Genomic DNA, 24,455 nt, shown 5'->3' with positions numbered 1-24,455 from the left:
GCAATTAAAAAATGTGGGTAACATAAAATTGCGTCGAGATATTTATAACTGTACGTATCTGAGTCGCGTACTTATTGAATTCTATACGTGAATTTTTGTATAATAGTTTTATATTTGTTATTAATATACGATGCGTACGGAGAGATGCTATTATCGTTATTCACCATTCTATTTTCATCGTTTGTTAAACGTAAAATAAGGATATAGCGTTAATAGCGTCTCGCCCTTTACAAATTAGTTATTCTCCTACATTTTTTTAATTGTTTTCAATCTGCGCCAGTTCTCGTAAATTAAAAATTCTAGAAATTCCTATTTTAGTTGATGCATCATCTTTTCGTTGGTTTTGTTCTCTCTCTGTGTCTTATAAGTTTTTAAGAGTTTCTAGTTCTCCCCCTCCCCCTTCCCTCTCTCTCTCTCTCTCTCTCTCTCTCTCTCTCTCTCTCTCTCTCTCTCTCTTTTTCTCTCGTCATTTTATGTCAGACATAAAATTTCCTAGAATCATAATTTATAGAACTTTCTGCAATGTGTATTTATACATTATTATTATTATTAACTGCTTGAATTAATTCTCGCTGTTTTTTGCTAAAAAAAACTCGTACTTATTTTATCAAAAAGGTTCCTGATATTTTATTGACAATATTGTCCGTCGAAAGCTATAACCTTTTCCCACTTTTCGGGTAACAAATGGATTCCGCGGTAGAAACATTCGGGTTCTTTCGAGGCGATTCAGTTATCCAGCCATTTTTTGATATCTTCGAAATAACTGAAGTGCTGCTCAGAAAGACCATGCTGCATCGACCGAAACAAATGGTAATCTGATGGAGCAACGTCTGGTGAATAGGGCGGGTGAGGACATTCCATCCAAGTGCCTCCAAGATTTTCTTCACTAGTTGTGCAACATGTGGTCTGGCGTTGTCATGGAGAAGAATAATTTTATCATGTCTTTTGACGTATTGTGAGCGTTTTTCTTCGACTGCTCGATTCAAATTGAGTAATTGGCGTCGGTAGCATTCACCATTGATGGTTTGACTCGGTTGCAGCAGCTCATAGTACACAACACCTACTTGATCCAAATGCACAGCATGACCTTCTTTCCATGAACATCCTGTTTTGGCGTTGATCTTGACGGTTCGCCGGGACGCACCCATGATTTCTTGCGTTTAGGATTGTCGTAACGAATCCATTTTTCATCGCCAGTTACAATTCGATGCAAAAACGACTTCCGTTTTTGTCTTTGGAGCAGCAATTCACAAATGGCTGAACGTTTCGCAATGTCTCTCTCAATTCATGTGGGACCCAATTTCCTATAAATTTCTGAATCATTTCCATTGCTTTTAAATGCTTGCTAACGGTTGACACATCGACATTTAATGTTTTCGACAACTCTTTAAGCGTCTGACATGAATCTTTTTGAAGTAATGCCTCCAATTCTCCATTTTTAAAATTGTGTAATGCGATAAAAAATTGTGTTCTTTGCATCCGATCAAATGTTACATACTGATTATTAAATCCTATTGATAGTACTTTCATATAGTAGTTATTTTCGGCCATGTTGAAACAGCACAGATACTAAAATATACGATATACGTAATTATAAATAATAAATGAAACTAAAAATTTCTACGTTTATAAAGTTATCTTTAAATTCATACAAACATTAAATTCAAGACAAATTATCTAAAACTTTTTTATCAATTACACAAGACCTATTGTATTATTTGGCTTTTATTTTATCGATGCATCAAACTAGCAAAGCTTACAGCCACTTTGTGATGTTTCCCTAGATCAATATTGAGTTTTCCTGTGACAAATATCTCGACATGAGTAGACGAAAGATCATTACGACTTTGTGTATCAAAGGTATTTGCGGCATTTAGTGTACATATTATACGTTCCAATTTCGCTCGAGTGGTCGCCATTTTGTTAAGGGTAGTTCCATTAAGCAAGGGACGATTTCGGACCGTCGTTTCGTATAGTAAAATGACGCGTACATAAATATATATTACGTCGCCTCGCATGCGCGCGAGTTGGTTCGTGCTGAATGTTTCTCGCATCTGTGTGAGTGTTATCTCTGGAAACACCGAGAAGCGCAAAGGGTAAAAGTCGAACACGTCATAGCACGTGGGTGGTATGGATTTCATCCTCGCGAAGGGACCATGTTGCTTTCCTTTCCAAGATCCCTTTCAGTCACTTAATTTATACCCGCTGAAACGAAGTGGAAAGAAAAAAAACAGCGATGCTTTAGTTAATTTGATGCAGAATTTGCATCTATTTAACATAGACATTACTTTGAAAATTTCAGAAGTCTTAGATAAAAAATGTCTCTTCCTCTTTTTTCTTTAAACGCCACTGTAACATTTCAGAAGAGAAACGCTTTTTTTTTTTTTAAACAGTCACGTAACGCTTCAACATGCATCAAAACATCTCCTAAATATGTTGTGTTTATAATTTACAATAAAGTACAATAACCACAAATAATGTACAATACAAAAGAACTGCTGGAGAAATTTTATTAATACAAGTGTATGTATAGTTAGGATATGAAACATTTATAGAAACGCACAGATTTTTTTATCTCACATCGATACATTTTAAACGGCTATAGCTATCTATTTTTGAACATGGAAATTTGCAACATCTTCATTTCTAATTATAAATTTATCACATATATTAAGCTGTTGCACAATCAGTTTGACACCAAATGGAACTTCTAAAATTAATCTAATTACAAACTTTCCCCCAGAGCTAATTAATATGTATAAATCGTTATTAAGTTTGTAAGTAAAAATTTTTTTAATGAATTTATCTCATATTTTGTGTTGTATTCATTTATAATACAAAATATGAGATGAATTCGTTTCTTTTTAATGATTGATCTATTGTATCAGATCATTTTTATAATAATTATTGGTATAATTATTATAAACATTTAATAAATGTTCTAAAGCTCAAATAAAACATCTACTCACACAACATTTAAGCAAACTTCTTATAAACTTTTAATAAACATATTATTTTTGCTAGGGCTAGTAGTAACGATCAACTTGTTCTGTGTAATATAATTATTAACTTTGCCCATTATATATATATACTTTGAGGTATCCAAACGAGTTTTAACTGAACTGAATATACCATCTAAATTACATTCGATGTTATTAAATTATATTCAACGCACACTTTCAATCGAAGCTAGTAACACATATGAATGATATATACCTGTTATAGGAATAACGATTAACGAATGAGTAATAGATGACATTAATAGCACATGACGTCCAATTCGTGGGATTTACAATTCCATTCCTTTCCCGCGTTCTCGTTCCTTTTGTACTCATCGCTTTTTCTCCAAGGCGCTGTCCTAAGTAGCGCCGTATCATGGAGATGATTTACTCTGAAACTGTAAATTACGTTAGATAATGGGCTCGCCGTGAAACTTGAGACTTTAAAGTTGAGCCGTAAAATTTAAAACTTCGTTTAAAACACGATAATACGGGTACAATGACTACGACCGGAAGATCAGGAACCGGCTGCCTCGAATTAATCTTTTACTTTAATGCATCTTCATATATTTAAAAACAAAAAGTACTTATTCTAACATAAATGTATGGAAAGAGAAAGAAAATTGTCTTGTGCATTTTCTGGAAAATTTGAAAAAAAAAATTGAATACTCGTTGATATGTCCTATTAATAACTTTATTATAAATATGAAATGCTATGAAAAATAAGAAAATTACTCATGTCATTTCAAACAGTATGAATAAAAAATTTTATAAGAAGAAAAATTCAGATTTTCACTTTAAGAGGTAATCGCCGAGCTTAAAATGAAATCCTTCAGAATGAAAATTCTCAATGTAATTATTCGTGTTCGCGCTCGCATCCGCCATTTACCCTAAATGAAAAAAGATATCGAAGTATCCTTCCGCCCTATAAAATTCGGCCACGATTACGTAGTTTGTTCGCGAATTACAACTGTAAGCTGTTCGAGACATTATAGCGAATTAATGGCATTAAGAATTAAATTCGTTTAGAGTTAATATAATAACTCTGCTGCTCCTAAAATATTCGTTAAGGTGGCGCGGAAGCAAAATTTAGCGTCTCATGGTGGAAAATTGCTCGGAAGAAAACAATAAGAAAATGTACGGAATACATTCTTCGACAAATTAACGGAATGAATTAAATTGGACTTGTTTGAAAGATGTACAAAATCAATACTCGCAAATCTATGCAAGACAAACGAGCCTTTAAAAGTCCTTGATGTCTACGTCAGCTATCTTGAATTATATGACGCCAGACGCTTGGAAATACACGCGAACGATTTTCCAATTTATATCCACATATAGGTGTGCTCGTACATCTATATTCTTTTATATTTTCTACATCCTCGAGTATGCATGAGCCGTACTTCGAGTGGGGCATAAACAACAAATTTTGGGTGGTAGTGGTGATAAATTCAAATAACATATAAATTCAAATATATATATAATTCAGATGGAAATTGGAAGATTTCTAATATGAAAAAAGGCTCATAATTTATATAAGATCTTTAGATATGTGTAGTATACATATATTTAAATACTATATATTATAGAATGTTTAAAACGAACCTTATATACTGCGTACAAACTGCTTATATATATCCCCCAATATCCCGCATTTAAAAAATGTGATTTGCGCCACTTGCGACATAAACAATTTTTATCCTAAAAAAAGAAACGGTCGCAATAATATGCAATGCCTACATATGTATATATAATATCTCCATGCCATAAACTCCAGCCTTTCCCTACTTGTTCTTCTAAATCCGTCCGATCGCTTATCTTTCTACCATGACATTTTCCTCCGTTACCGCTATATCTCACGGTCCGGCCCTCTTCTCCTTACGCATAAATTTATATCATCCGACACAAAGACCTGACCTCCTTCGACGGTACAAAGTGCGCGGGGACTCGCATTATCGTCGGAGCTCGAGGACAGGGGATGATTCACCCTAGAACTGCGGAAGGGTGCTTGAAAGAGGGAAGAGTCGAAGCGGCGTTGGTAGAAATGCAAAACATAAAAACTCGTCAGCTCTAAATTTCAGCAGATCAAGAACTAAAAATCTTTCATTATGAAAAATCTCTTTCATTTTTTCATAATTATAAAATCGCTAATGCGATAATTATATTTTTTTACATTAAAATCAAATATAATACAGAATTATAATCAAAGTTGTATCATTTTGTATACACACGTTATTTTTAGTATTTTTAGTAAGTATCGTAATATATTCTTAATTTGAAATATTTCATTCTTGTAACTTATGTAACATTTTTTTTAGTCACAATGTATCTTTATTGCTAACGCCTTAATAAAATTAGATAAATGAATGTATTATTAACTAAGAATTTAATTTAGCGAGATTATGTATGCAATATTTGTCAGTACGATAATTAATGCGTGTATAACATTCACGGAACAGAGTGAAAGAATAGCGTTTTAAAGCCATATCAAGTCGATTTTATTACGAGCGTGATCTGTGTCATTCTCAGTCGTACAAATTAGAGTACGTACGAGAGGTTGACTTTAAAAACATCACGGCGAAACACACGCACGTGTAACACACGAGGCCAAATCTCAATCCCTGTTCTCGTTCGTTGGAGGTTCGTAAATTGTAAATCTGTCGAGTATACATCGCGATAAAGTGCTGCAGATACGTCAGCGTCCCGTGCTCGTATTGTTTTAGAACCCCTATAACAGTTGGCATGCGCTTACGCGAAAGGGTGGGTCACGTATATAGGATGGCGATGAGAGACGTGAACACATCGCGACAGAAACGCTCTTTCGAACCTACCATTAAGACTCCTCAACACGTCCGACAAACAACGTGAATTATCTCATTAGAACTTGTCGGAGACAATAATGCGAATAATTCTTGTGTATATTGAATTCTCACGAACGAATTTTTCTCAACGAGAATCCGAAGATAAAATAGATGGCCAAAGTGTTAAATTGAACTACAATTTATAGTAACAAGATAAAAAATTTTCATTAAAAATTTATTAGACACAATATTAATAGTAACTCCATGATGTATTTATTCTTTATGAATTATGTATTTCTCTTTCTAGTACAATACTTTTTTTTTTTTCATCGTTCTTTCAACAGAGAGAGTTTTTACTATGCCTCATAAAAGTCTCGGGTATCCTGAATTCCCCTCCTTGTCATCCTTGATTTTCACGATGCGAGGAGAAGCCCATTAATGCAAGCCGATCGATAATTCCAGACATTATCGCGGTATCGACCCTAGCAATGGACGTTACTTACTGCTCGAGGATACAAATGTTATACTCGTATATACTTCCAAGTGTTTTTCCTCAAAGTAACAAGTTAATACTTCAAACGGCCGCACTTTTCACAATGCGGAAGGACCCGCGTTCCATTTTTATAGATAAGTAGATTACGAAATGACGCAATGCAGTGGCGAACTCAGTAAGATAAATAATGCATAATGAAGCAAAAAGGAAAAGCGAAAGGTTTGTTCTCTCAAGATTTTCCAGAAGGGAGACGTCATATTTAATGTAATACTCCCGAGAGGAAATATTGTCCTTCGAAAGCTTCGCTTCCAAGCATTTTCATTCGTTTGTTACTCAAGAACTATTGCCATCTCTCGACGTTTTCTCCGTTTAGAAAAAATTAATTTGTCGGCAAATTAAGCTTTAACTTGACTTAATTTCGTTGCGTCGAATTATTTTTCTGATAAACGCAATCAACATTGTTTCAACAAACTCGTTTATGAAAAGGTTAATTACACACATTATAGCATATTCAAATTATAGGTACATATCATACGCTTATGAAAATTGAATGCAGAAGTTAACAGACTTTTTGTATCATGCGATATGTAAAAGATATTAAAATTATTTGAATATAATCTTTGCAACCACAAGTAACAGGTTTCTCAATAATTTTGCCATCACGGTACGACGTTATAATCCGCAAGAAACATTTAAGACGCTTAAGTATCGTCCCTTATCGCTACTTCTTGCCACCCGTATTCGGTAGTTGGAAATGCGGCGCGGAATTACCAAGCAAAGGTGTGCCTCGAGTTTTCGACTGTTTATTGTTCTTTGTTCATCGAGCGAAGAACGGCATGTCAGTATGAAAAGCGGGAAAGCACAGAATGGAGTCAATCGCCGAACTATGCATGCAGCCGCATAAAGCATCGGTCTTTTTTATCCTTGTCTCGATACATCGGGACGTCAAAGTGTTTCGCGATTGAAATCACGCGAACCATGCAGGATAGTCCATCCGTACGTACAACATGCATAGAACGACGAGCACGACGATCGATCTTTCGCATAGTTGTATGAAATCTGGTTCATCCAGCAGCCGAAACCTTGAACGTCATACTATCTCCTAAATGTCGACAGCATACCCGTAGATGATTAAATTAAACAATTGAGAGTCGTTTACTTAATACATTTTCTCGACGTTCTATTATTATTTCCATAAATTTTGAAGAATAAAATATTTTGTTCCCTTCTAGAGTTAGGGAGGATATTATTTTTTGATTGGTCTGCGCAATTTATTTAATCTCCCTTTTTACAATATCGTGAATTTTCTATTTATAAAAGTTGCTGTCACGTGTAAAAATGTGACCGTGCAACAGTGCGAAAGTTTGTGGAGCACTCTTCGAGATAAAGTACGCCGGACGCAAGTTGTGCGAGCCAAAACTCGAGGTCCCCTATTCTTGCAGGCAAGCATAGTGCTCGACTGAATGTAGCTGTAAAGCCAGTCAAATCCAGACAACGAAATCAACTACCTGTGGATGCGAGTTAAACGACAGCAACATGACAACAATCGGGTTTGAAAACATGGATTTCAATTCATTTCTGATTCGATTTTGCGTAGAATTGTGTCTTGTGTGTTTCGGTACATCCAGGGAATTCGAAGAAACGTACAGTACATAACATTAACACAACTAAGGAGGCAAATACCCCTTTTTGTTCTAATTATAAGGTAGAACTTATAGCGATTGTTAGTATTTCACTGTTCAATTTATATACATATCCACTTCTACAAATTGCACATTGATTTAATCTTTGATGTTGAAATGCAATTTTAAACTTAAACTGAAATTGAAATAGGAATATCACAAATTGAATTGACAAACAATTAATAAGCATTTTAAAACACTACAGAAATTATTGTCAAAAAGTAGCAATTATCTTTTTCTCTTTAGAATCAACATGTATTAATTTTTTTTAAATTGCATATTATATACTTATATATTATATCAAATTAAAAGATAGTTAAGAGATTTCATAACTACAGCGATATTACATCATCCGACGATACGAGATCGATTTATAACGGATAATAGGTAATCGTGAAGGGCGAGAATGAAAATTAATGGCGTACACAAGACGACGATATGAAATTTCGATACATAATACGTAAGCCCCTTATTATACGTCTATTCAATAACCTCGAAAGGGGTAAGCATAATTGGAAAAGGGCGCGTTTCAACCGCTCCTCGCCCGACGGCAACGATGAAGAACGAAAACGCTCGTCCCAGCGCACATACAGAAATTTCCGCCGATGAACACCGGCACCAGCCTGAAATCACAATATTTGCATAGCCCCGATTGAGGCATACATAGACCGGGTGCACCGATGGAAAGCAAAATATCAAAGTTTATATCTCGTTACCGGAGGATCTCTTTATAACATCCCGAACGTGCGATTCGGGGCTCCCACATTGACAACCTTTCAAGTATGTTTCAAAAGAGATTATCAGAGACAAGAGCGAATAGCGTGTCGTCGGCGCGATTCGTATCGCTTACGTCGTGAGTGGGCTGATTTCATTCCCGAGGTTGCACAATATCACCCCGATTCGTGTACCCCCGTGGAGCCGAGTGGCCGAATCAGAATCTAAATCAGAGCCTCGTAAATTATTCGTCGCACGCATACGTCTTGCTCGACGTTAACTTACCAGTGGGCATGATGGAGAGAGAAAGAGAGAGAGAGAGAGAGAGAGAGAGATGTAGTGAGAAGGGAGTTTCGCTTCGTTTGAAACTGTATCTTCGAGCGTTATATCCTGTAAAACATTGATGGCGTCGGAAATGTCTGGATTCAGATCGAGCCAGGGCGCGCAAATAACCGAGAAACACGAGGAAAAAATTTTTTAATCGTATTTGTTCGCACCGCGAGCTTGGTTTGAGTTTCTCGAAATTGGCATAGTACGTCAATGTCCTGGCTGTCCACCGCATGTTTCCGCCGTTCTTTTGACTCGCGAATAACACGGGAGAAGTGCAGGCGATCATTATTAATGTGTTGTAGCATAGAGAAGGGTTTAGTTTAAGGTAAATACCCTACGTGACTGAGCTCGCTCGCGTTCGTGGAAATAATTCAAGCACCTCGACGTGGCCCCGATACTTTAAGATAAGCTGGACTAATTAATAACGATTTCGCGTAATCGGTGTCGCAAGGTGAAAAGCAAGGCTATGTAAACGCTAAAGGCTTATCTGCTCTCTGTGGGCGCATCGTTTGGTAATAGATTATCACTGATGGCTTTTCCGTTTGAAGCTCGTCGCAAAGCAAAATTTTAACGGAATAATATTATGCAATGACGAGAGACAGAGATGCTATCACGCCAACATTATGTAAAAGATAATCACACGATAATTCCATAACATGGAAATAATTCTTTGTCTTAATAAAGAGATTCAAGTTGTAAAACTTTTTAGTATAATCGTACATTGAAGGTAAAGAATAACATGTTCTAGGCTAGATTATATCTACGCTTTACGCCCAAACGTAAACAATATTGTACATTCATATTATTGATGATGTATGCAACAAAAATATGCACACAATAATTTTAACATAATATAAACTTTAAAATAAAAATATGTGGAAACAATCTTGTTTCACAAACTAATTTACAATTTTTATAAATCTTTCCAATATTCTGTTTAACCTCTTTCAATAATTCACGAAAAATATTTGAGACTGTATATAAATATAAATCATATATGTATATATCACCGTAACGTTAACATTTATAATAATTAAATTAAAACTGATTTGCCGCTTTTGTTTCAGCCAATCGTAATTTTTTATTGGGTAACAAAATAATTGGATATTCTCCTAATCCAGATCTTTTCATCGGTAAATTTGAGGTGAGAAAAAAAACTGGCTCGAAATAGTCGAAAGGCCTCATCATGTGAAGCACGAACGAGGATTCTAGGTCATCCTATGTAATATCCTTCTATTTCTCCACGAGAAAGTTCCAATTAGCAAATATTATTCGCAGGAGAAATTCCCAATTCTCTTTATCGAGTCCAAATATCGGGGTTCCCTTGCGTTTAACGGTATCGATAGAGCAGTGTCGAGAAGTAGGGATGTAGAGAAACTAATTTCTACATGGAGGATGGTAGGCAAGGAGAATGGATCGTGGTACGAATCGTATACGGCGGGAGCTGTATTTTTATCCTCCAGAAAATAAGAACGTATTCCTCATCTCATTTATCTCTATTCTCTTGCCTGAACCTAGCTTCCTCCCGCATCATCCGCCGAATCTCCTTCGGGGGGTGGCTCTAATCCGAATTTAGCATTACATTTTATTATACACATTACCCGTTGCGTGAAAAGCTAGGGATAAAACCTTTTTTACGACGCTGAAAGAACTCTTCGTGTCCTACCGTCCGTTTTCGGCGGAATCGCGTTTCACAACGCGTGTAATATGAGCATTACGCGGCATATTGAAGTTTCTGCCCCTTCCTACTACGAATCGTTTGCGCAGCTATGGACCCACCCGCGCGAGCTCGAGTATCGAAATTCCAGCCGCGCGCCCCACCCCGAAAAAGGAATTCCCTCGTCGCGGCGCCGGGCATCCGCGGAGCGTGCATCGGGCGCAGAATTCAGGAGGGTCGAAAGACGTCTATCTCGTCTCTCCTCCGTTGGCGTGGGTCAGTAGACGAGATACACACCCCCCTCCCCCCGGACACGAGGAGGGAGCGGAGAAAGGGGAGAAAGGCCAGTGGGATATTCGATACCGAGGGCATGGATCGCGCGCGCGGCCTGTGCGGAGTGTGACGCTGGTGCCACCCTAACGTGGCACGTGGGGCGCTACCAGGTGTTGCCTAGACATCGGGTCGATTCCCCCCCCCCCCCCCCCTCTCCCTCACAACCCCTTTCGTCTTTCCTCGCGTCTTCCTCTCGTGCTCCGCGTGCTGCTATCGTCCTATCGCTTTCCACCCTATACCCTCGTGTGCCGCGCCACCCTCGTTTTTGCACACGAGGGGAGATACATCCCTATACAGTATCACCCCGACGTGCGCCACCCTTGCACCACTACCACCGTCATCGTCTCTGTACTACTACCACTGTTGTCAGCGACAACAAGTAGACGACGTATATCGTCTTGCTATCGCTACTATGCAGCCAATCTTCCGTAGGAATTACCATCTATTCCCCTCCCCCCCGCCTTCTCTCTCTCCCTCTCTCTCTCTCTCGTTCTCAAGAGAGAGAAAGAGGGGAAAAGAGAAGAAAAGAGTTTACACATTCATCGTGGACGCCAGGAACGAGACTCAGAAACGTGGAACCCTGACCAGCTGTTCTCCCCTCCGATTTTTGCAGGCGTCCCGGGACTTGTGTTTATGCGCGTGTATGCGTACGTATATTACGCCGGATGCGGCACGGTGCGATAAACAGCAGCGGCGTTTGCGAGGAAAAGATTTACAGATAGCTTAGTACGTTGCGTAGCGTAAGAGGTCGATGACCGGATGGAGAATCTTTGCCGGTTCACCGGAAATCTCATCCTGACCAAACCATTCCTGAAAAGTTCGTCGTGCGCGCGCCGCGTTTCTATATTTATTGGGACATACTCTTGTTTGCAATTATACGTAGAGGTAAAAATTGTACAGAGATTATTATCGATTTTCCGAGGAAAGAAGTTAGCAAATTTCTTAAATTAACAATTTAAAATTTTTGCAAATTTGTTAAAATAATTATTGAAAAATACTAAATAACTCTGTCAAATAAAATATAAAATATGTAGAATTGAACACATAAATAAAAAGCGTTAATTCGTTTACATTGTTACTTATAATTAATTTGAGAAGTGTGACGAATATATATCGAATCGTAGGAATAACTTCAACCTTCTACTCTTATTCTAAATAAATGCAAGCGCAGTGAAGACTACAACGTATTGTAACTGCGGTTCTTCTCCTATTTTACATTTTTCCAATCTCCTTTTTAAATCAGGCTGGGCGACGTAGGACCCAGTCTACACAGCAAGCTCCAAATACGTAGTGCAACATAAATTCAACTTTACGCAAAGTATGGTGCCGCGTGTGTACGTACTAAGAATACGAAATCACCGTTTACATAGACAAAACGAAATATTGCGGTTACGATACATACAATTTACGCTGCTGCATACATCGCCATTTTTCTTTCTTTAATTTAAATGATTTCATTTTTAATAATGTGTAATTTAGATTCACACCTGAAATATACAGGTCTCGTTTTCCGCACATTATTTTATAATGAAAAATTTTTGTCAATCTAAAGTCACAGGTCTCGCTTTATTTTTTGTAAGAATATCAAACGAGATTATTTCGTAACCTTTTAATTTTAAGCATCATTTATATTTCTAATTTAAACCTCAATATTTAAATTAACGGAAAAAAGAGAGAAAGAAAATATATAAAGTATATAAAAATTTAATCATCTTTAAATTTAATTTAGTACAGTTATTATTCATTTCTGTAAAATAAGGGTAATTAATTCGCGGAAGTTATTTTTTCGATCGTTTAATAATTTGAAAATTATAGATAAATCCATTTTTGCTTTATTCAAGAAATTGATGTGAACTTTCCATCTGTGAAAAATGTTCCTAACTATTTATAAGAATGCATCGATCAACAACTGCGATACTGTGCAAAGAATTCGCGTCCTACGCCATTGATAACGGTAACACACACTCATTCCCGTGCCACGCTTTCGTATCACGTACGCACAACCACAAAGAACGACCTGCAGGAATCGAGAACCGACATCAGCACTCTCGAGGGGTAGCTGTGCAACCCCTCATACGAAACCATCAGCAGCAGCAGCAGCATCGGCGACGGCAGCAGCGCCATCCCTTGATTCCGTCTATAGGGGAGCCGCAACGGTGGGACGCCGGGGGTGTTGCTGACTAGCCGAGCCTGCAGTGAGTGACAAGGACAACCCCTGTGAACGTAACAGAGACAGTGGCTGCCGCGGAGAAGGGATAAAGGGTCGAGGGGACGGTAACGCGGAGCGGCAGCGCCACCGACTAAACAGTCGCACCCCGTCGTCGCCGTCGTATTCGAGGCCACCCCCTGTCACTGGCGAGAGCCGCGACAGGGAGCGACCGGAAGAGTAACGGACGGACGGACGGGCGGACGGGCAGACGGACAGACGGACGGACGGTCCTCAGTCAGTCAGTCAGTCAGTCAGTCGGTCCACTCGGCAAGTCTCGGGGCGCAAGAGAAGAGCCACCCCCGAATACACACGCATATACACAGTCACACGAATATACATACACACACACGCGCGCGTGCACACATTACGTAGGTATCTTATACGAGCGCAAATCGCGGGAAGTACGATCCAGAGAGTAAGGGTCTCAGCTCCTTGACCACCCACTCGAGCAGACGCAAGGAACTGTAAGCGCGAAGGACTCGCAAGGATCGTAAGCCGCGCTGGCGAGCTGGCATGGTGGCGGTGGTGCATCCGTTTAAGGAGCCGCCCTCGCCGCGCCGATGACGAGGCTGCAGGTGCCACACCAACGCGTACCACGTAGGACGAAGGCGAAGCCGGCCAGCGAGCGGCCACCCAAACGAGACGGTCTCCTCATCCACCGGTCCGACGGGCCGCAGTCACAGACGGCCGGGCCGGGTGACGGACGGGCGCGACGTAGGCGTCGACGTCGTGAAGACGACGACGACGACGACGTCGTTCGCGGAGCAGCAGGTAAAGCAGCCGACGGTGACAGACGCGTTGTAATCGCGGCTGTCGATCGTCACGACGTCGGTGGTGCGGTTGGTGCTGCGGTTGTTGGTGTTGAGCGTGTCGGTGTTGGTGTACCGCGTGGGTGTCCCGCTCCGAGGTCGAGGCCGCCGTTTCTGATAACCGGACCACAACGACGGCCATCACCATCGCCAGCTCCTGGTGTCGGCGGCCTTGAAACAACGGATCCGTGTTATCACTATGCCACGCTGTCTCATGGCGAAAAAGTGGAAGTGGAATCAGTGGCAGGCACGCGTGGACGATCAGCAGGACGAGCAGAAGGACGCGACGCCACTCGGTGCCGCCCTGCAGGAACAACAGGCGCAACATCACCCTCTACATCACACCGCGGATGCGATGGAGAAACGGCCGCACAGGCATGAACCCGAGGATGAGGAAATCGACGTGGTCGGAGACGTCGATAATCATCAAGTCGATCATCAGCAGACCTGCTGGGGACCGCACAGTCCCACAGCGGGGGCCACGGCCCCCAGTCCACCACCCCTCAACGCCTCCGGCGCTCTTTACTATCACGGTAAGTGGAACTCACGAAGGCTTTCTTCCTTCCCACTTCATACTGCGGCAACGCGGTGATGCGGTTGTGCGAATCGCTCCCTTTTACACGACATATCGCTTGCGGGATGTAAGTTAGACGCGCCACGCCCAAAACCAAAAGGTTTTCTCTTCAGAAATATTCGCATGAGATCTGATGGAGGAATAGGGGGTTCGAGGATTGTAATTTTTTTTTCTCTCATTTTTTCCAAAAAGGCCACTGCTTCGAGATGACATAGCAGATTATACATCGAGCATGCAGGGTGACACGCCCGTTTATCACAAGTCCGCGTGCGCTACAGTCGGATTGCGGTAGCTGTTTAAATGCGCCATAATTATGATAGCACGATGATTCGTCGGAAATGCGGAAATATAGCCCGTTTGAAGGTCATAGAATCGTGCGCGATTACGCGAGCGTTTTCGCGACCTGTGGGAAACCGCCGCCCGCAAAGTCGGCCATGTGTCTGCATACAATACATGCGTACATGGCGACACACCCGTTCGTAGATTGTTGATCGCGTCGACAAGCATTCGGCATTCCTTAACATTGAGTCACGAACTTAATATATTATTAGATCAGCTATTTCGCATATTACATTTATTGAGCTCTCAATCAGATAGGGTGGAAACTGATGATTGCGTTGACGTCGGTGGTTGTTGTGTAACCGACCATATCCAGAACGGTCGAATTGCTTTTGTGACGTAGATGCCAATGAGAATACGCCTACGATTTCAGATTATTGTCAAATGGACTACTTGTCGAATACTCTTCGTAGAGCTTGTTTTGCACTTATATTATACTTATAAGTTTTACACTTATATATACGGATACGTAAATTACGTAATCATACTAAATCTGCAAAAACTATTCTTAACCATCATTAATTGCTTTCGTATTACATAATTTTAAATCATTCGATAATTGCAAGATTAAAAAAATTAAATTCTTTATTCTATGAAATTTTTCATTTAATTCAGTCTTGCTCAATTTTAAATCATTCAATAACTTCATAATTAAAAAAAATAAATTTAAGAAAGATATACTTCTTAAGTTTTCATTAAATTTTTTATTTTAATACATTTTTCATTTAATAATATAAAAAATATAATAAAAATTTCAGAAATGTCTTTCAAGTTTTTTATCTTTAAAAATTTTAAATAATCTAAAATTATGTAATACAAAAATATTAATTAATAATGTTATATAATTAATAGTGTTTGAAAACCATTTTTCACATATTTAGTACAATTACATAAACATACAGAATTTAATATATTATATATTTTCGTATTACCTTTTAATGTATTATCACCATACACACGTATAAAATACATTGAAGAAACTTTACTTCCAAATTTAAAGATAAAAGTAGCAAACACTTTTTTCCTTCACTTAGTAATATTATTTAATAACATAAATGTTATAAAATATTATAATAAAATTGTTTTAAATTTATATATGTACTTGTTATAAATTCATATGTGCGCTACCTGAATGAATTTATTCTATAAAAATAGGGCATATAAAAATTTTTCGTGAATAAGTCAATCGCTGGTGCTTTGAAGCTAATGCCTATAAGTATTCTTGAAAGCCAAGACTACAGAGTAACGACCTCCTTTTATCTCATTTATGCAGCTTATAGACAGTGCAGTGCGCACGTGCTCGTACAATGGCGCAAATGACGCTGTTATGTAACAAGTGTTCTCTGCGTGTCGTTATGTGTGCCACGATGTGTGTCTACGATTGAATTTTGCCAATCAATTTCGTCAACGTTGAATTTAAGATTATACAAGATTTGCTACAATGTTCGTCAAAAAGAGATGTATAAAATCTGTATCTTTAATTTTTTCAATGAATCCTGAAAGTAATTAGTATTAACCATAAACAATTAATGGAAATTTTTTAATCTGAAACATATTTTACAACGACGCTTTTGATTCGTCTAGGTACAATAAAGAATTTTGTATCCACCCTTGTACAAACTTCATTATAATTGTCAGTGCAAAGGATGTATTTATATGCTTGCACATATTCACGAATATTAAATAAAAGAATAAGGAAAATCAGAAAATTTATCTATTATCACAGAAATTAAATTTCTACCAGCTAGGATAATAAAATTACGGTCACGCAAGAAAAATGTAAGGACTCGTGACTATTAACAGGTTTCATAGTCCTTGACTTTCGCTTTGTGTAATTAACATCTTGTTTTTACTTACTGGGTCATATAATGTGTTACGTGATATGATTTCATCATATTTTTGACTATTACTGTGAAGTAAAGTAGAGGGTAATGATATTTTTTATAGCAAGGGATATCTTAGATAGAAATTATACTATTGTAATCTTTGTGTAATTTATCGTGAATTTATAATTTAATTAGAAAAACAGTCTAAACAGTTCGTGCGCGTTAAAGTTTATATCCATAAGCTCGAAACTTATTACTTAGATTTTGTTGTAGATAATTGCTATTTTTTGAATTCATACATTACAAATGAGTTCATTTATCACAAATATGTGGAAAACGCTATATTCGGTCAAGGTAGATCTTCGTCCTTAATATTTTTTGTGAATTTGTACAATTTCTAATTCAAGTGAACTGTGTGCCGATTATTTGTCCAACACAATGAAACACAATTTTCTTGAAACACAATCCTAAACTAAAACTGGAGTAGTAATATCATAAATTAAATTGACCAGCAACGTAATATTATTGATGCTATAAACATCTTTGAAACACTATGAATAATTTCTGCGTTTTCCACTTGTGTTGAACATTTCATCGGTTTTTATTTAATGTTCATACACTTATATTTTCTGTGTTTATTAAACATGGTACATCAAATGTTATAATATATTATAATACATTTAATATATTATACATCTATACGATAAATACTTCAGTACAAAAGTTATTTTTTGTTATCTACGGTACTTGAAGCGTATAAATTTTTTGTCAAAAGTTTCAATTCTTATTTTTATTAAATTTTTTTATATAATTAGCCGTCATATAAATATCATTAGACGCTTATTTTTCCTCTAGATACAAGAATAAACACCAAAAGTTATCACAAATAATTCAACCATACAGAAATATTATATTACTTTGTTTAATTATATGTATAGATAGTTGAATAGATCAAGTATAATTATTTATACTTGCTGTTTGTTTTGCGCACACAGGATCGATAAAGATCAGAGGCGATAAACCGACAGGAATGTGCGGAATGTTCATTCAAGGTATATAAATATGCTTTATGGGCTATATCTGTGATCTGTGATAGATAACGTAGATATAGAATATCCACCTAGAAGTCATAGATAATCCATGCCACTTTATACATCGTTCTTTCTACATGATTTCATTGTTTTCTAAATGTAAGATGTTAAATTAGATAGAGCCAGAATTTATACCTCAATATAGACACAAATGTAATTTATTCAAATACTGAATAAGAGGCTATATTCTTTGTAAATATTAAATAAGAAGCTATATTCTTCGATTTATTAAAAGCACTTTTTTTTTCATTTTTATTTCAAGAATAATATCACCACGAAAATAGTAAAGTTGTATCTATCAATAAATTATAAATTTAAAAAAAAATTTTATTAATTAAAGAATTAACCAAGTATCTATATACTGTAGCCAAAAATATCTTAGCCAAATTATACGCCAATAAATAAATATTGTATTGTAATAACGAACTCTAACGGAAGATGGTATTCTTTTCTTTTTTTTATGTCTCTTATAAAGACTTTCTTTTCTAAAACCACTTATGCGTCTGTAAATAAACAGCGCGATCAATGACTGCCAATGACTGATAAAACATGCAAGTTACAGTAACACCATTGATAAACAACAGTAAAAAGCCATTAATTTTTACTGACGCTATCGCGTCGCTTTTATCATCCATCGATCTTTGGTTTGAGAAAAGAAAAAGAAAATCTAATCGAAAGGAAAAGCTCGGCGTTAATGTTAAACGCAACGAGATTTTTATCGGTCTTTAAAAGGGCCTAGAATCAACGGACTTGTGGGAGCGCGTGCGGAGCGTTCATTCGCCGTTATTGATTCCCCCGCGCGCCGTCCCCATACAACCCTCCTGCACACCCCGTTCGCCCTTCTCTCCTTCTCTACCCATCGCACAACTGCGCTCCTTCTGTCGTTGATGAAATGCACTTGCAGACACGGCCGTTCTCCTTTACTTCTATGTTGACTTCCCTTTATTTCAGCCAATAATAGGTACGCGCCAACTGATCGATCGCGCGTGCAGCACACTTTTCTGATTTATCGCAAGTGCCGCCTTCTCCTAGGACCCTCGCGAGGGTTCGTTGAAGGGAAAAATAGCACATTGCTGAAACAGTTCAGCAGAGGCGCATGTGATCTTACTCCATGTTGAAAATTAAAGTAATTTTCTCTTAAAAAATGTTAAAATATAAGATTAATCAGATATGGAGAAAAGAAATATTTGGACAAATTATGCTCGAAGTGATGCAATAATTTTATTTTTTAATTTATAAACTTTAAGTATTAGACGCGCTGAGTTGGAAGAGAAAGAGGGAACGCATAATTGTTAAAATTTTAACATTAAAGTCTTCTTTAAAAAATATAAAAAAGTATCACAGATTTTCATTAAAGGAAATTTTTCAACAAAGCATATTTCGCGCGATAAAAAAAAATATTTTAATTTTTGACAAGACAAAATATTATTCTATTCGTTATTAAATATGTCTATTATCGAATTCTATGATAACAAAAAAACAATTATATTCTCTCTAGTCTAAAAATAATAATTTAATTAAACATTACTAAAAGAGCAGTAGATGTCCAAAAAAGAAATTTTGTCAGGAGAAAATTGTTGCACACAAATTCTTCGTAATTAAATTTTCTATTTAATAAAAATTGTTAGTAGTGTTATTGCCAGTTTTAACTTTAAAATATACTTTATAAACTTTTTGTATTTTATAACATAGATATATTTTCTTTTTTTACTTGTATAATATACAGTATTTATATATAACATTTTTCCGCATAACTATTCAGCTTCAAAGAAAAACTGAATCAATTTCCTTTCTATAACAATGACCAATTTAACCGAGATTGTTGAAACATTTATATCGAAGACACATATAGAAACGGTCATTAGTTGTTCCCTGCGTAATAGTGTCTTCACTGCTCACGGCATGGACTTTCGTATTACGTAACCCACTGGACGGCACGCGTATCGATTTCATGGCGCAAAACGTCGAAAGTCGCTCATTGCGTGCTCCATTGCATTGTCATGAGCAATAAAAGAAACGCGAACAAAATTTAAACGGCATCAATAACTAATAACAAAGTATCATTTTGATAAAAAGAATCATAACAGTGATTTAGAACGAACACGAATTAATCAAAAACATCGATTAATCCTAAAGATATATTATTGTTATTCCACTATCACATTCAGATATAATAATAACATCACATTATATATACACTAATTTCTTTCTTTTGATTGCTTTAATAAATAGTAAATAAGAAGATAATGCAAAAAAAACTCGGATTGAACTACGATTTTAGACGGATTAATGTAACTAAACTCTCTTCTCTCTCTTTTAAGTATTACGTAAAATTCTTTATATGAAATATTAACTGATATTAAACAAGCATAGTTATACATTAAATGAAAGAAAAATAGTTCCTCTTAATACAAAATTTGAGTCCCTCCTCTCCACTCTAATAATATATTTTTGAAATATCATTAGCGGAAGTTTAAAAAATGTATAAAATTAAATGTAAATAAAGGGCTTTATTTGCATTTAATTTTATTTATTAATAAGAGTCCTTATACATATATTTTTATTAAAAAATGTAAGTTCGAGAAAAAGTCGCTTTATATAGTTACACGCATACGGATTTCAATGTTTTAATAAATATCTTCAATAAATCTACTTAATTAAATAAATAAAAGGAAAGGGTCATTTACAATAAAAAAAAAAAAAAAAAAAAACCTTTAGATACCTATAGGAAGAAAATTCTTGAAGATTAACGCACGAGCTGGTCTCTTAATTGTGAACTTAATGATACTTCCGTATAAAGGCGCTACAAAATAAAGTGAAAGAAGACGCTGTTAGACGCGACGTTTGCATTTCGCCTGAATTCTTCCCGATTGCCTCTCTATGAATAACGACATAAGTCTCGCTCTTCGTCCCCGGGCAACCCTGCGCAACAGCGAGCGACGCGCAACAGATACACACCGCGTTATTATACCCCCGTAGTTCACGTGACGCGCTGCCACTACATAGCGCACCCGACTCTCCTGCACTCCCGACTTTTTTCCGTCCCCTTTATACCCGTTAATGACCGTATATGGTAGAAACAGCTGGCGCGCAGGAAATGAAACGCCACGCAACTCGTGAGTGATTCACGAACTCGAATATTCATGCCGCCGAGAACGAGTGAGATGTTATGTACCATGCATGCACCGCACTTTCGTTACCCTTTCGTCGTTGTATCACTTGGATGTGTTTCATTCGAAAATATTCTCAAGGGGTTATTATAAATTGGGCAGCAGCTGCTACTCATTTCCATTATAAACATTTGGAGCATTTATTGCGTTAAATATGAATACGAGTATATGTATTAATATATATTACTTTTCTTTGTACGAATTACATGAGTAAATTAAACTTACAATTAGATTCACAGATGTCTTAGCGATAAATTCTGTGAGAAAATACAAAAATATATGGTAAATAAACGGTAATATTCTAGACTTGGATCGCTGATGATGTATCTCGACTTCTCATCAACTAGTTTTAGTAGTTTAGCATACACACAAATCAGACGCAGAACGCACTAACGAAATGCTTACTCCTGTCTTCGCCAAAGATATAGAATAAACCACCGCTGTAATTAAGTGCAAATAGTATCCCTAATGACTTTGACGGTATTTATGACGACGGTAATTATTTCAGCTTGACCAAAAAAGTGCCTTATTAGTCCATAGCATAATCGAATATAGGATAGGGCGGGGCTATTCCGTTAGTCTCAATCTTAAAGTGTAATATAAAATTTACGGTAGCCAATAATATCTCTTTGCAATGATATGCTTATACTAATAATACCTCATACAATCATAATTATTTGTTGAGAACACAAGCGTGCGATCTTCAATATGTGCTGTTCAGAAAGATAAACATTATCGCGAAAAATGAACGAAAGAGGCCCGCTCTATTCTACTATATATATGCTATATCTGTATGTCTATAGAGATTGATCCATTTTCTCCCTCTTGCAGGTTATACACACGAGGCGTGGATTAATCACGAGGAGCCGCCTAAATACGCGACGTTACGTTCCGCGGCGGAGCTAGCGCGTCCGGTAGTACCATCACCACCGCCTGCAGTCGCACAGCAAGAGCTACCGATCTCGGTGCTGACTGGACCGGGCTTGCATCAAACACCATCGCATCAGGCGACGGTCATCGCTACAAATCCGTCATCGTCATCGTCCTCGTCCTCGTCTTCAACGTCATCGTCTGCCGCAGCGTCGCTATGCCTGCCGCCGCGAAAGAGTCTCTCGATGTCCTTCACCAGCACTGGCACCGCGCTCTCCTTACCGCCGAAAAAGAAGGACATCTACCGTCCTTACAGCCTGCAATCGATCTCGGAGATACGTACGTCTGCCGAGGAGGATCTATCGGCCGCACAGGCTATTCTAGATCTCAGCGCGTCGCCCGCCGCACCCACGCATTCTGTTTTTATTCACACCCTGTCGCCACCGCCGCCGCCGCCACCGCCACCACCACCTCCGGCTGCCGCCGCCACCGCCGCTGCCGCTGTTGCTGCAGCGCCGAACGTCCCCGCGTCGCCACACCAGCAACAACAAGAACAACAGGAACATGAAGAACAAGAACAACAGCAACAACCACAGCTACAACCAGCGCCAACGACGGGTATACCGGTCTCTGTGCTTGTGCCGGTGCCTAGCTCGCAGACCAATCAGCTACGCCAACAGGAGCAAACGCCACCGCAGCCGCAGTCGCCTGCGACCGCGGAAGCCACTAGCGGAAACTGCAACGTCGGCAGGGACAGGTAAGTCTCACGCTTCAGCAATTTAACTTCCTTCTGTCCCCGGAGCAGAAAAGAGATCCTTCATAAATTATTAAATTCTCAGGCTCGTTTTTACAATATGTGGTTATACCTTTATAGATATTCATCAATAAAATTCATTCATGAATTTCTTGATAATTTTTAATCTTTAGGTAAACATGTATATTGTTAAAACAGGGTTTAGAGAATATTCTCTTGTGTATATTTTCATTACAAAAACAATTGTGTATTAAGTAAAATAACATTTAACATCGGCACTTCAAAAAAGAAGTACTGTTGTTTGAAGAAAATACAATACTCATATAAAACATAGAGATTATTTTATGTTTAAGGTGAATAATTGTATACTCAATGTTTGAAAACATAATATGTTTAAGAAGAAAAATAAAGAGACAAATAAGATTCGTTTTTCAATTTTAACATTCTTATATCTAGCAAAACGTTCGAATCTGCCAACTTGAACAATGTGTTCAAAAAGCTTTAGGGCTCAAATAAAATGAAAGGAATAAAGAACATGAAATAATAGATTTCAACTTACTAGAAACTGGATACATCGGAATACCTCATAGGTTGAAATTTCTTATTCCTTGTTTCGTTCATTGTGTCTGAGCCCTTATCATCCGAGAATCATCATAACTATATCCACCTTTCAACAGCACCACCAGCAGCAGCAAGACTGTCGCTTACACCTACGAGGCCTTCTTCGTGTCCGATGGTCGATCGAAACGACGCGGCGGTAACGGCAACAACGGTGCCGCCGTGCCCGACAAAGAGGCAGCCCAACCGGACAGGCCCAAGTTCACGTGCACCGAGTGCGGCAAACAATACGCCACGTCGTCGAACCTGTCGCGGCACAAGCAGACGCACCGCAGCCTCGACTCCCAATCAGCCAAAAAGTGCATTCACTGCGGCAAGGCGTACGTCAGCATGCCCGCCCTAGCGATGCACGTGCTCACGCACAAGCTCGCCCACAGTTGCGGCGTCTGCGGCAAGATGTTCTCGCGACCTTGGCTACTGCAGGGTCACTTACGTAGCCACACCGGCGAGAAGCCGTACGGATGCGCTCATTGCGGCAAGGCGTTCGCCGATCGCTCGAATCTAAGGGCGCACATGCAGACACACTCGGCTGACAAGAACTACGAGTGCTCAAGGTGCCACAAGACCTTTGCCCTCAAGTCCTATTTGAACAAACACCTGGAATCGGCGTGCCTGCGCGACGAGGAGATGCAGCAGCAGCAACAGCAGCCGCAACATGCCGGTAACAACGCCACGCAGCAACAGAACACCAATCGAGGCTTGTAGCAGCGCTTCGAGAAGAAGAACAACGACGCCACGATGATTGAAGACACGAGAGAAAGCTAGCGGTGCCCTATGATCGCCGCTTGATCGCGAAGAGGCGCGAGGGTACGAAGAGCAGAAGAGAGGATATAAGGTTTGCCCGTAGATTTTAAGTAGAAAAGTGCCAGTAGAGACAGAAACGAGAGCTAGAGAGAGAGAGAGAGAGAGAGAAAGAGAATGAGCGAAAGAGAGAGAAAGAAAGAAAGAAAGAAAGAAAACAAGAATGAAAAGGAGAGACGAATAAAGAGTTAGAAGAAAAGAACGGGAGCAAGAGAGAGAGAGAGGGAGAGCGTGAGTTTATTAATAATGTCTAACATTAATAAAAACGTCCAGTAATGTTAAGTCGTAAAAAAAAAAAAAACACGTCGAACGATGACGTCCACACTGCAGAGTCTAGTCACTCTAGTCGATTATATACCTATTATATTATATTATATAATATTAT

General features: G+C 38.3%; 1 protein-coding gene across 2 annotated transcripts; it reads left to right on the top strand.

Moving 5' to 3' along the window:
- The first annotated feature begins 14,099 nt into the window (after positions 1-14,099).
- On the top strand, positions 14,100-24,207 carry scrt (scratch). Of its 2 annotated transcripts, XM_018541939.1 has the most exons (4): positions 14,100-14,560; positions 17,762-17,818; positions 21,859-22,654; positions 23,329-24,207. In XM_018541939.1, the coding sequence occupies exons 1-4, from the start codon at positions 14,227-14,229 to the stop codon at positions 23,972-23,974; spliced, it is 1,833 nt and encodes a 610-aa protein (XP_018397441.1). In that variant the 5' UTR covers positions 14,100-14,226; the 3' UTR covers positions 23,975-24,207. The 2 variants fall into 2 exon arrangements, with proteins under 2 accessions (XP_018397441.1, XP_018397442.1); XM_018541940.1 differs by lacking the exon at positions 17,762-17,818.
- Positions 24,208-24,455: the final 248 nt, after the last annotated feature.

This window comes from Cyphomyrmex costatus, unplaced genomic scaffold (genome assembly GCF_001594065.2).
Source record: "Cyphomyrmex costatus isolate MS0001 unplaced genomic scaffold, Ccosl1.0 scaffold30, whole genome shotgun sequence".
Classification (NCBI taxonomy): Eukaryota; Metazoa; Arthropoda; class Insecta; order Hymenoptera; family Formicidae; genus Cyphomyrmex; species Cyphomyrmex costatus.
This window is presented reverse-complemented; position numbering and strand designations above follow the sequence as displayed.

Excerpts from the sequence above, each read along its gene's own strand:
- scrt (XM_018541939.1), top strand. The coding sequence starts at position 14,227 with ATGCCACGCTGTCTCATGGCGAAAAAGTGGAAGTGGAATCAGTGGCAG. Across the intron at positions 14,561-17,761 it reads CGGCGCTCTTTACTATCACG|GATCGATAAAGATCAGAGGC; the intron begins GTAAGTGGAACT and ends TTGCGCACACAG. Across the intron at positions 22,655-23,328 it reads TGCAACGTCGGCAGGGACAG|CACCACCAGCAGCAGCAAGA; the intron begins GTAAGTCTCACG and ends ACCTTTCAACAG.